We start from the raw sequence: 13,783 nt of genomic DNA, 5'->3' as shown, positions 1-13,783 counted from the left end.
AAGTTGGCTGCCTCGCTTTATACTTTGTGAAGAAGGAGCCGAGAGAGGGAGTTGCTTGATTTTGTTCCCACCTCATCCCCGCTTGGGAGGAAATGTGCAAAAAACTAAGAATTTCCAGTAACATCGTTGTCAGAGGCATGGACAGGACAGCGGGGCAGCACAGGAAGCGTGATGTACACACAGCCAACCCTGGAGGGAGGTTCACTGTCCTAGTGCTCTGTTGAGCAGCCTCGTGCCTTCCTCATGGATGGGTGAGCCCTCTCAGCAGAGGAAGAGAGGGGGCAGAGTCCAGTCACTCTTGTTTCCCCTTCCTGAGTCGCTTGCAGGTTACCAAAATGTAGTCAACAACCTAGTCTATAAACTAATACACCAGGGGATAGGGTGGATCACAGTTAGAGAAGGAAAAGTGCTGGTAGGAACGACAGTATAAACAGGCCTGAGCAGAACAGCCAGTAAACATGAACAGGATAAACAAGGTAACAAAGTTCCCTGTCTGCACAAAACTGAAATCCAAGTGCCAATGAAAAGTTCCCAGGAAACCTAACGAGAACATGAATTTAATGAAATAAAATGAGACAAAGAGATGAAATAAAATGAGATAAAGATACTAGATTAAGAAATTGCTGCATGGTGGTGACACGTGCTTGTAATTCCAGCACTCAAGAAGCAGAGACAGGCAGATCTCTGAGTTCGAGGCCAGCCTGGTCTACAAAGCAAGTTGCAGGGCAGCTAGGACTATTAACACTGAGAAACCTTGTCTTGAAAAAGCCAAAAACATAAAAATAAAAATTAACAATCAACATAGGAAATTGACCCTGCCAAATGAGAGGATGTAGAGGAAAGGCTTCTACTAGCTTCAGTGAATATGAAGAAAAGAGCAAAGGTCTAAATAACTAGACGTGGGCATCTGTAGAGATGACGGAAAGGAAATGCTGTACAAAGGGAAATGGGTTCCATGAAGTAGGAACCCAGAAGTGGCACTGGATTGAATTGAAGGATGTGAGAGAGCTCTGGTTCTAATGTGCCTTAGGTTCAAGCCCCAGCACCACAAACTAGATGTATAGGTCTTGAAACATGAACAAGCTAAAAAGCAGTTATTTCTCATATGTGCTTAGCTGGCAGGGATTAGGTGACCGCAGAGTATAGATGAGTCTAACCATGGGAAAGCCCTCCAGAGAATCCCCCAACTGGTGTGCACAAGTGGGAGAAAGCGCACTACCAGATGTGCTAATGACCCCAGTAACTTGTGCTTCAGGCATCCCTGGTACTCAGAAGACCTTCAGTGGTGGTACTATGTGTTAAGAGTCCCTGCAAGTGCCATCAATCAATACCTCCCTTTACTGAGCCATGTTTGCACCTTCTGACTGGAGCTATGTTCTTCCACCTGAATCATGTTGCCTACAGTCCCCCAAAGACTCAGCTGAAGGCATACCTTTTCCTTCAGCCCTTTCAGTTCTCCTAGTTTAGCTAGACTGTGCTCCAGAAAGCAGGCACTTAATCTTGCATATCCTAAGTGGTTTGAGAAGTACATTTCTTAGATGTCTGGGTCTTTCCTGACTGATTAGGTCTTGATGCATTTTAAGACTTGCGTATCTTCATATATGGAGCCACCACATAGTGTGTTACCCACAGGGAATGGTGAATAATGCACAAGCTTTAGTAATAAGATAAAACAAATGGCAGTTCTCACTAACTCTTGATATTTTAAGTTCTAGAAATAAATGGAAATAATCATTGTGCAGTAACCTCTGCCTTACAGATTTGAAACCTGACCAGAGAAAGATGTTTTTGTCTATTTTCCTGTTGTGCTTGTAGGCATTTGTGGAATCGACGAATTTGATAAGATGGGGAATCAACATCAAGCCCTGTTAGAAGCCATGGAACAGCAGAGCATTAGCCTTGCTAAAGCTGGTGTGGTTTGCAGCCTCCCTGCAAGGACTTCCATTATTGCCGCTGCAAATCCAGTTGGAGGACACTACAATAAAGCCAAAACAGTTTCTGAGAATTTGAAGTAAGTCTCTTCAAATGTGTGCTGTGATCACTAGGGAAAAGGTAGCTGAGCATATCAGTGGATAGCTCACACAAGTTACAGGTCTCCAGTAAATGTCCAGAAATGCGCTAAAGTCCTGGAAAAACAGTGAGGTGCCACATAGCCTACCAGACAGGCCAAGGTTTTAGATGCAGTTATCTATGTTAAAGGAGTGGGAAAGAATCCTCATGTCCTCCACATGTTGAAAACCACCTTGTATGATTCTGTAATTCTGTTTATTCTAAGTACTCTATGCTTAGGAAATCCTGATCATAGTTAGCAACTCCAGAGACGTGTGTGGAATGTGCATTGCAGTGTTCACACCATCAAAAATCAGAAATTGTTTAAACTCAGTAAGGCCGAATAGTGGGAAGCAGCAGTGAGAAGCTTTGCACACCCTGATAAAGGATCCCTGTCTGCTTAGCTAAGAAGGCCCTGCTGTGTACTTAAGGGGTGTGCTCTCACTCTTTCAAGAACACAGTTCACCTTGTACTTCCTCTTTTTCTGGTCTTGTTTTTTGTTTGTTTGAGACAGGGTTTGTCTGTGTATACTTGACCTGGAGCTTTCTCTAGCTCAGGCTGGCCTTCAACTCACAGAGACCTACCTGCCTCTATCTCCTGAATGCTGGGATTAAAGGTGTGCACCACCACCTCCTGGCTTGTGCTTCCACTTGTAATTCACTTTGTACAGGGTGAATGCAATGTGTGTAAGAGAAAAACAGACGTAAGTGACAGACAAGTGAGAAGACGGTGTCTCCGGGAAAACCAGGCCTGACTAGAGCAGCTTATTTCTCTTTTCTTCTTTCGGAAATTTACTTTTCTTAAAGATTTATTTGTTTTTATTTTATGTGTATTGGTATTTTGCCTGCATGTCAGAAGAGGGTATTGGATTCCCCTGGAACCTGAGTGTTATGGGTACTGAGCCATCTCTCCTACCTCTCCCATTCCCCTTTGTTTTTGAAATGGGGAATCTCACTGTGGTACTCATTGCTAGTCCTAAATCCATAGGTTTAAGTGGGCTCAGTGTGATGCCTAAAAGAGTGTAGCATCTTTACTCTGTTGTGTGTCACTGTACACGAGCACTGGAGAGACAGCGTTTGGATGAGACAAGCCATCAAAGCATGGCTGGAAATACGGCTCAGCAGTTAAAGAGCACTTGCTGCTCTTGTAGAGGACCTGGGCTTGGTTCCTAGCATGCACGTACCGGCTCACAACCATCTCTGATTGTAGTGATGAGGCGAGCAGGCCTGCTTTTCGTCCTGCCCAACTCCCGCACGGCTAGCTTTACACCCGAAATAACAACACACAAATTGTGTTCTTTTAAACACTGCCTGGCCCATTATCTCCAGTCTTTTACTGGCTAGCTCTCACATCTTGATTAACCCATTTCTATAAATGTGTGCAGCACCATGAGGTGGTGGCTTACGGGGAGATTCTAGCCTATGTCCATCTTGGGTCGGAGCTTCATTGCATCTGCCTCACTTCCCTTCTTCCCAGCATTCTGTTCTGTCTACTCCGCCCACCTAATTTTCTGTCCTATCAAAGGGCCAAGGCAGTTTCTTTATTAACCAGTGAAAGTAACACATAGACAGATGACCCTCCTCCATCACCTCTTCTGACTTGCACAGGCACCAGGCACACCGCTGGCTCATAGACACACATGCAGGCAAAAACCCCATACATGTAAAAGGAAAAAAATGTCAAAAAGAGCTATGAAAGCACTGATAGATAGGCTCTGTGTCCATGAATATGTAGGTCTCAGTGACTTTGCTGTATGAGGAAAGACCACATCCACAGCTGTCCAGTGTATGTGAGGAGTAGGAACACGCAGCTATGCTGAAAGCTTATTTCTTGAACCTGAAGATTGACTGTTCCTTAGAAGTTGTGCATGGAACTAGTAAACAAGTCAACACTTTCTTAGGCTTTTCTGCTTCTTTCTTCCCTACTTCCTAGGATGGGGAGTGCCCTACTGTCCAGATTCGATTTGGTCTTTATCTTGTTAGATACGCCAAATGAGCAGCATGACCACTTACTTTCTGAACACGTGATCGCAATAAGAGCTGGGAAGCAGAAAACCATTAGCAGTGCCACAGTAGCTCGGACGCTCAGTCAAGATTCAAACACTTCGGTACTTGAAGTAGTTTCCGAGAAACCATTATCAGAAAGATTAAAGGTATTCCTATTTCTTAATCATTTAGTTTCATTGTGCTTAAATGTGCAAATTCTCTGTGTGATGGGGGCTTGGAGTATGTCATAGTGGTATATTATGTACTTAGCATGTACAGAGCTCTAGATTTAATCCTCAGCATCTACCCCTCCCCCAAAATAAAATCCACCTTCCTCCTCATCCCTAGATATTTACCTGGTACTCTGAAATTTGAGGCAGTGGTTCTCAAACTGGGTCACGACTCTTTTTGGGGGGTTGCATATCAGATATCCTGCATATCACAAATTTACATTACGATTTATAAGAACAAAATAAGTTATGAAGTAGCAATGAAATAATTTTATGGTTGGGTGTCACCACAATCTGAGGAATTAAAGGGTCGCAGCATTAGGAAGGTTGAGAACCACTGATCCAAGGCTGGGATTGGAAGCTGTAGCCATAGTGTTTGGTTTATTTGGAGAAGTTTTGGAACTTCCTAATTTACCTAAACAATGTAACTTTTTTTTTAATTTTTTTTATTTTAAAATTCTACTCTAGGTGGCCCCTGCAGAGAAAATAGATCCAATTCCACATCAGCTGTTGAGGAAGTATGTTGGTTATGCACGGCAGTATGTCCACCCAAGGCTGTCCATAGAAGCTGCCCAGGCTCTTCAGGACTTCTACCTGGAGCTCCGCAAGCAGAGCCAATGCATGAGCAGCTCACCCATCACCACCCGGCAGCTGGAATCTTTGATCCGTCTCACAGAGGTTTGCATTTCCCTACATTCATGCTTTCTGTGACTTGAGGAAGAGGGAAGGAGCTCAGCCTATAAGTTCAGTTACTTAGGGTGCTGAGGCAGGAGGATTGCAAATTGAAGGCACGCCTAGACTACAGATTGAGTCCAAGGCCAGACTGTTACCTAGTATGTGATATGTCTCAAAAATCAACAAAGAGATGACATAGTTCAGTGGTCTTGAGTGCTTTCTCAGCATGTGTAAGTCCTAGGTTCAATCTCTAGTACTGTAAGAGAGGGTGTGTGTGTGTGTGTGTGTGTATGAGAGAGAGAGAGAGTGTGTGTGTGTGTATGTATGTGTCTGTGATACTATGATTTCTTTTGATCAGTTTTCTTCACTATTGAACTATTGACTAGATCTTCTGTCTAGGAGACATTAAAAAATTAAAAAAATATAAAAGGATGAATAAAAGTTTTTTTTTAAAGAAGATTTAGTTACTTTTGTAGCATATTAAAGCTATAGATTTCTTTCTAGGTACCAGTTATGCCGAGCAATGTCAGTTTTTTTTAATGACACTGTAGATTGCTGAAGTGTCTGAAAAGTGGTTAGATTACCTAGAATCCTAGGCTTCCAAGTTGAGCATATGAGAACATGGAATATGTCGAGTGTCTTGACTACTTGATTTGATTGTGTGACAGGTTGGTAGGTGTTGGCAGCCTTTCTAAGAGCACTGTTTGTCACATTGCATGGTGCTCTGAGTACTGTTGCAGTTAAAATTAGCTGCAGTGAATGGTAAGGTTCTTTTGATTCTAAAATATGATTGACACCTCTGTTATTTGAGTTTAAATAAACTGTGTTTTCCTGAAAATAAAAGGCAAGGACAAAAACATTTTCATAACCAAAACTCATAAAACGAACACTCAGAAAAAATATTAGTAGGTAAAAGTAAATTTTGGTTATATTTTAAGCTATTTGTACATTTTTCTAATTTTTTGTTTTTGTTTTTTGAGGCAGGGTTTCTTTCCAGCCTGTTCTGGAACTCTCTCTGTAGACCAGGCTGGCCTCAAACTCACTGAGATCCGCCTGCCTCTGCCTCCCGAATGCTGGGATTAAAGGCGTGCGCTACCACTGCCTGACTACTTTTCTAATTTTTATTCTTTGAGAATTGCACACATGCATACAATGTATTTTGAGCACACTCACCACCAGCCCTTCCCATACAGTGAAATACAGTGAATAATGAAGCTTAGGTACAACGCACCAGCACAATCAATGGTTACAGTATTTATCATTTATTTTAAAATAGTTGTTTTCTTTCATAGGCACGAGCAAGGTTAGAATTGAGAGAGGAAGCAACTAAAGAAGATGCTGAAGATATAATTGAAATTATGAAACATAGGTAAGATTAACACTAATTTTACATTTGGGGGCAGTGCATACACATGTGTGGTCATCAGAGGACAGCTGGAGTCAGTTTTTGTTCTTCATCCATGTGTGTCCCATGGATTGAACCAATGCTGTCAGACCTGTCAAATGCCTTTACCTGCTCAGTTATCTTGCTGGCCCCTTAAATTTTGTATTTTTTACCTTTCTCTTTTTCTTTCTCAACTTTCTCCCCTAGTCCTCACTCCCTCCTTCCCTCTCTCCTTTCTCCCTATCTCCTCTTTCTGTCCTTCCTTCTTTCCTTTCTTCCTTTTGGTGTTCTTGACAGGTAACTTCTATTTCTTCAATGGCAAATTGTATAGATACTGAATTTGCTTCATGTCAGGGTGCTTTGCCAGTTCCTCTCTGACCCTGAACCAGAGTTCTGTATAGTTGAAGAACAAGGGTTTTACAGTCCAACTTAAGGCTGCTATGGCACGTTATATCAAAGGGACTACAAGGTGGTCAGTGCAGTAAAAGTTCTTGGCATACAAATCAGATGATTTGATTCCTGGAAACAACATAAATGTGGAAGGAGAGACCCAACTCAACAAAGTTGCCTCCCACTCTTGTGCTGTGGCATGCATGCACACAGTAATAGTAGTGTTCTGTCAGTGCTAATGTAGTGCATGCTGGCGGGCACTGCTGTCCTCTACATCTGATGATATTAAAGGCTGCACAGATCCCCTTCCTCTGACTCATGCCATAAGCTGAGATCAGATCTGTTGTGCATAGCCAATAACTAGGCGGGGGGAAGGAGTATAGACAGGATTTCTAGGGAGAGAGAGGAAGAGGAGAAGTGTAAGCAGGAAGATTCCACCAGAGAGACACCAGGGACACACTGAAGTGGTAGGACATATGGTACAAAGTAGAGGTAGCTGAGCCACGGAGAACATAGATTAATAAAGCACATTAGTTTAAGTTATAAGAGCTAGTGGAACAAGCCTAAGCTAATGGCCAAGCCTTCATAATTAATGTTTCTTTCTTTCTTTTCTTTCTTTCCTTTCTTTCTCTCTTTCTCTCTTTCTTTCTTTTTCTTTCTTTCTTTCTTTCTTTTCTTTCTTTCTTTCTTTCTTTCTTTCTTTCTTTCTTTCTTTCTTTCTTTCTTTCATGTATACAATATTCTGTCTGTATGCCTGAAGGCCAGAAGAGGGCGCCAGACCTCTTTACAGATGGTTGTGAGCCACCATGTGGTTGCTGGGAATTGAACTCAGGACCTTTGGAAGAGCAGGCAATGCTCTTAACCACTGAGCCATCTCTCCAGCCCCCATAATTAATAAGTTTCTGAGTTGCTATTGGTGAGCTTTGCGACCTGATGAGAAAGTACTACTGCACAGATGAGAAGTCACAGAGATGTTGTGGGGTCTGGCTCTTGTGCTGTCCTTGTGATTGTTCAGGAGTATGGCATTGATGAATGACTGCTCTCACCCCTTTCCCAGGAGGGAGGCTTCACCTTGCTTTGCTGTGGTCATGATGGCTCTGTGCCTTCTTCCCACAGGTACATAAGCAGACTTATGTAGAAGGGCACCCTGCTGTCCACTAGAGCTTGAGCAGTAACTGTGCTTGTTCCCTGCTTTTATAACCAGTCTGTGGAAGCACAGCCTTCTCTTTCATTCAGTGTGTCAGCAACAAGGGGAGAGAATAGTTCGACCAGTGCTTAGGATTGCCTAGCATTATCAGAGATTGAGACCGGCTAACACATCAAGTTCAGATCTGTTAAACTAACATGCTTTCTTAGTGCATGAGAGGAAGGACCTTATCGTGTTTACCAGTGTCTCTCCAGGGCCCACAGTCATGGCTAGCATGTGTTATTAAACATACTTCGTTAATTCATCAATTAAAGTACTCTTTAAAAAATTTGCCCTTTTTAGTTCCTATCTCTTCTGTGTCATTGAAACCACCATTAACATGTTATTCTGTGAAATTATACTTTTAATTTCTGGGAAGCAGAAACCTGAACAAGAAAAATATGAACCATGACATAGTTCATCTGAGTTAGCATAATATGTACTTGGACATTTTTTGAAAAGTAAATGTTTTTATTTAATAAACAGCTTATATGAGTATTCTTACACAATTGGAAATATTCTAGAAGTAGTACTGCCTACTGAGACTAGGTTGCTATGAGCTTTTCCAATTCAGGGGAGTATGTCAGATATTTTATGTATCTTTTTTTCAAATGAAAGCAAGGGAGCACGGATCAAAATCCCAGGTGTCACTCATTAGTAATGTTAACATTCGGAAAGTCATTTGTTTTTCTGCCAAAACTGTCCTTGTCTGTAAAAGGAGTAAGGATAATTCCCAAAGCACAAGGTGACTAGGAGGATGTCTGTGGTAAACAAGAAGAATTGCCATGTCAGTACTCAGAGCATCTCCAACAATAGAGGAACGTCAGCTTGTTATGTGAGTCAGGTGGGTTAAGCCTGAAGGTCGTAAATAACGTGCCCTGTTCTGTCATGTGCTCCTGTCTTCTTGAATGATACACATTTCTGTGTGTACAGTTTCTTCTCTAGTGGAGGAACAGACCATGACCTTTGACGGTCATTCCTAAGGACTCCTTAAGAAGGAACAGTGATTAGATTTGTTTACCACCTGGAGCCCACTTCCTAACAGGTGACCAATACATATTTGATAATTCCTGAGTAAAAACCTTCACTTGTTAAACTGGCAATGAGTTTTATGTGTCCCATTGTACAGATGGACTCAGCAGTAGAGCTGGATTACATCGTGGTTAATTCCGTCTGTAATAGGTGTTTACAGACTCCAGCCAAAACTCTCTGTCAGATGTATTTCCCTTTTTTGGTGATACTGTAAAAATCAAACAGAAGAGAAAAGGGACTAGTGTCTGTCATCACTGCAAGTCAGCATGAGCTTAAGCTTATTCCTAGAGAATTTATTTTTAAGCTTTTTATTTATGGGTATGTGGAGGCAGACTTTCCAGCTGCTTCCCAAATAATCACAGAAACTTATTGTTAATTATAATAAATGTTTGGCCGACAGCTCAGGCTTGTTACTAGTTTTATAACTTAACCCACATTTCTTACTACACTCTGCCACATGATGGCACCTTTTTTCAACACGACAGTTTCACCTTGTTTCTCCCTGTCTCCTTGCAACTCCTAAGACTTCTCTTTCTTTTTTGTACTCTTTTGTTGTCTACAAGTCCCTCCTAGCCTCTACCTGTCTAGCCGCTGGCCAGTCTGTTCTTTTATTAACCAGAGGGAGCAATGCATATGTACAGCGTGCAAGGATTGTTCCACAGCAGGTGTGGGTGTTTTGCCGGCACACATCTTGGCACCATGTGCACAGTGCCTTCCAAAGCCAGAAGTGAGAATTGGAATCTCATGGAATTTCAGGTGCTTATGAGCTGCTGTATAGGTTCTCTTAAACCAGGGCCCTCTGCAAGAGCAGCCTGTGATCTTACCCAATTCTCCAGCCACTCTAGAGTAGTTTGAAACATCTTTCCTTTGCAGATGCTGTGGAAGTCAATAACACATGTTTACCTGGGAAAGCCAAAAATGCTGTAGTCAGAAATTTTAGTTTTATTAATCAGAAAGAATGTTTTTGTTATTTGTAATACTGTTTTTCAACTCTATACTTTTGCATTTCATGTTTGCAAATTTGTTTTGGTGTTTTGAGATAGGATCTCCTTCCTTAGCCCTACCTGACCTGGTACTTGTTATGTTGAGGCTGTCTTTAAACTCAAGGAAGTTCTATGCCTTAGCTCCTGAGCACTGGGATTGTAGGCATGTACTGTCACTCCTGGCTGAAATGCTTTCTTTATAGCCGTAATTGTGTTCAAAATATGTTTCTGTCAGTGTATATCAAATTGAATTCAAAGTAACTAAGTCTCACAGCCATTCCCAAATTTCTATTATGACTTGGAAGCCCAGTCCAAAAATGTCTGTAGCCATACCATGTGAGATAATTCTTTTTTCTCCATCTTTAAGCATGCTAGGAACTTACTCAGATGAATTTGGGAACCTGGATTTTGAGCGATCCCAGCACGGCTCTGGAATGAGCAACAGGTCAACAGCAAAAAGATTTATTTCTGCTCTTAACAGCATTGCTGAAAGAACTTACAACAATATATTTCAATATCATCAACTTCGTCAGATTGCCAAAGAACTAAACATTCAGGTACCTGAATACTTAACAGATAGTTTTTGTAATTTCAGAGGGTCCTCATTACTAGAGGTCTACATTAGTTATAAACTTATTGGCCCATTAGCTCAGGCTTCTTATTAACTCTTATAGCTTATATTAGTCCACTATTTTTATCTGTGTTAGCCATGTGGCTCGGTATTTTATTAGGCAGGGAAGTCACATCTTGCTTCTTCGGTGGCTGGGCCAAGACTTTGGAAAGGACTTCCTTCTTCCAAGAATTCTCCTGTTCTCATTGACCTGCCTCTGCTTCCTGTCTGGTTGTCCTACCTATACTTCCTGCCTGGCTACTGGCCAGTCAGCGTTTATTTAAAATATAATTGACAGAATACAGACCTTTGTCCCACATCACTAGTCTAAGTTGGGTTTTTGGTTAAGACAAAGTATTCTTTGCTTTTTCGGTGTGCTATAGAAAGCACATACTATTTTATTTGCCTAGGATACTTGTTGGGAGTCTGTCTAGAGACTGATGTGAAAATCATGTTTGGCGTGTTCCTAAATGGGCTGACTCTGGATGTTTGCTTCTAGGTTGCCGTTTTTGAAAACTTCATTGGATCACTGAATGACCAGGGTTACCTCTTAAAAAAAGGCCCAAAGATTTACCAACTTCAAACTATGTGACAAACTTACCAAGTCAGGGCCACCTGTAGTTTATTATACCTTAAAATCATCTTAATTAAAAAACTGAAAATAAAAGGTCTGAAAAATGGCATATAACTCATAATGAAAAAATGTTAGTTATGGTCAGCTGAGAAGTGGTGAGATTGTACATTAGTAATCCATAATTTATCCAGAAGACTAAAAGTAAAATGTTTGTATTATTTTATCTAAATAACATGAACATTATTTATACTTTTTCTTGTCATTTTTTATTAGTGTTTCATAGTCTTGTATATCAGGTGTCTCTCAGGCATCCAGGTAATATATAAACAAATGAGTATTATTTTTGTGAAACTTTATTTATATTAAACTTTGAATTTCATAAAATGTTTACGTCAAAAAAACTCTTCATTTGTTTCTAACCCTTATGGTCATGGTTATTGTGGGTCTGACTTGGTTTTTCATTTGGAAGTAGTAGAAATCTTTTGACTTTAGCAAAAATCCTTTCTGGAAAATAATTGTTTACAAAATTGTATGAAGACTGATAAGAGAAATGTAAACCTAGCTTGATGCCATGGTGTCTCAAGCACACCCACCTTCGTGCCTCACAGATGCCATTCCTATACCAGGAAATGCCTCTGTGGAAGGTGGCAGCAGCAGGGAACATCTTCATTCAGCCTCTTTCTGTTGCGAGTTCAGAAGAAAAAGCACAACAAGAAACATTGGTTTGAAAAAGCTGGATTAACTAGGGAGTTTTCTGAGGTCTGCTTCAAGAGGGAGAGCCCATAAAGTCAAAATTGATGATAATAGATTGTGAGAAGCTTCAAGTGAAACTGGACCTCTAGCCAAGACACCCTTCATATCTGTAACCATCAAACACTTCCCACATATAAGCACTCAGGCATTGTGAGCCAGTGGTTGGAAATATACTAAACTTCCAGGAAACCGGATAAATGAAAAATTGAAGAAACAAAATGAAGGGGGATTTTTCTGTCCTGCTAGCCAGTTCCCAATAAATGACAAGGAGACTTCTTAATGATGAAAGCTCAGCCAGTAACTTAGTCTTGTTTCTAACTAGCTCTTATAACTTAACCCGTTTCTTTTCATTTACTTTCTACCTTGTGGCCTTATTAACTCATTTCTATAGTACCCATCCTGCCTTGTAGTGAGGAGGTGAGCAGGCCTGCTTTTTGTCCTGCCTGGCTCCCGCACAGCTAGCTTTACACCCAAAATAACAACACACAAATTGTATTCATTTAAACACTGTCTGGCCCATTAGTTCTAACCTCTTACCGGCTAATTCTCACATCTTGATTAACCCATTTCTATTAATGTGTATAGCACCACAAGGTGGTGGCTTACCGGGAAAGATTCAGCATATCTGACCTGGCGGCTGGCTACATGGCATCTGCCTCACTGCCTTCTTCCTCCCAGCATTCTGTTCTGTCTTCCCTCCTACCTATGTCCTAACCTATCAGGCCAAGCAGTTTTTGTTATTAATTAACCAATGAGAGTAACACATAGACAGATGATCCTCTATCATTTCCCCTTTTTCTGTTTAAACAAAAAGAAAGACTTTAACTTTAACATAGTAAAATTACATATACCAAAACAGTTATCAAGCAAGAATTACAATTACAATATTTATATCTATTTTATCTTTTACCATAACAAAGGAAAAGGAAAACTATAACTATCTATCTATTCTTTAACTCCATCAAAGACTCCAGAAGGATATAATATTACCTAAGTACACAAGAAGTAAGCAACTTCCAAAACTCTAGAAATAACAGAGACAACTCGCCTGTACAGTCACCCAAAGTTCCTCTGTACCGTTGGGGCATCCATCTTCAGCCTTCAGACCCATAGTATCCAGCAGACTTTTCCATGAAGCAGGAAATTTCAAAGATAGTTCAGTCACTATCTGCTGTGTCCTGCAGAATGTCTCGCAGACTCTTTCATGAATCAGGAACTCTGAAAGACCATTTCACCTTTAGGCAAGTTTGGCAGACCTCTCTCTGTGGGTTCTCTGTGTCCAGTTTATGCAACAGTCCAGGCAAGAGCAGTTTCTTGCCCGAATGGCTATCAAACTCCATAAGGAGCCTCTTCGATGCCCATCTTCCTCTTGAAGTAGATTGGTGCTGCCAGAAGCAGCTATGTCTCATTGTCCTGAAAAGCCCTAAGTTATTAAAACTTTAAAATGCCATATTCTGTAAACTTTGAAAAATATGAAGAATGCCTATCTCACTGAAATATATCTCTACATATCTAGAAAATCTAACATGACTACAAGCTTGACTATTATTAATGATTATCCATTAACCTATATTTCCTAATTATACAATACATTTTAAATGAACTACACAATCACAATACCTTAAGATCAGAAATACTTATACATATAACAAAATTGACCTTAAAATCCATACCAATGCAAATTATTCATATCTATATCATAAACATTTATAAAGAATATTTGGCAATATGGGCACAGTTATTTCTCTCAAAACTACTTCATGCTGAATGGGGCACTGCTAATCAGATCTTTCATGGTATAACCTGTGTGCTAGATTCATCTCAGCAGATGAGTGAAGTAATTTTTTGAAGGTGTTTACAGCAATCTTTCAGGAGGGTGAGGTCCATCATACCATATTGGGATAGACACAATCCACAGGGTTTCATCCTCTG

At 40.7% G+C, this 13,783-nt stretch overlaps 1 protein-coding gene across 3 annotated transcripts in view; it reads left to right on the top strand.

The window, feature by feature from the left end:
* Mcm8 (minichromosome maintenance 8 homologous recombination repair factor) overlaps positions 1-11,476 on the top strand; it is a 31,928-nt gene extending 20,452 nt beyond the window's left edge. For all 3 annotated transcript variants that reach the window (XM_050132940.1, XM_050132933.1, XM_050132950.1), the window contains 6 exons: positions 1,816-2,011; positions 3,982-4,201; positions 4,733-4,942; positions 6,232-6,308; positions 10,282-10,471; positions 11,024-11,476. In XM_050132940.1, coding sequence (XP_049988897.1) covers positions 1,816-2,011; positions 3,982-4,201; positions 4,733-4,942; positions 6,232-6,308; positions 10,282-10,471; positions 11,024-11,116 — 986 coding nt within the window. In that variant the 3' untranslated portion in view covers positions 11,117-11,476. The remainder of the gene's footprint in view (positions 1-1,815; positions 2,012-3,981; positions 4,202-4,732; positions 4,943-6,231; positions 6,309-10,281; positions 10,472-11,023) is intronic.
* Positions 11,477-13,783: the final 2,307 nt, after the last annotated feature.

Source organism: Alexandromys fortis, unplaced genomic scaffold (genome assembly GCF_014885135.2).
Source record: "Alexandromys fortis isolate MF-2015 unplaced genomic scaffold, M_Fortis_MF-2015_v1.1 scaffold_6, whole genome shotgun sequence".
NCBI classification, from domain to species: domain Eukaryota; kingdom Metazoa; phylum Chordata; class Mammalia; order Rodentia; family Cricetidae; genus Alexandromys; species Alexandromys fortis.
The sequence above is the reverse complement of the archived record's forward strand: the minus strand, read 5'-3'. Positions and strand labels throughout refer to the sequence as shown.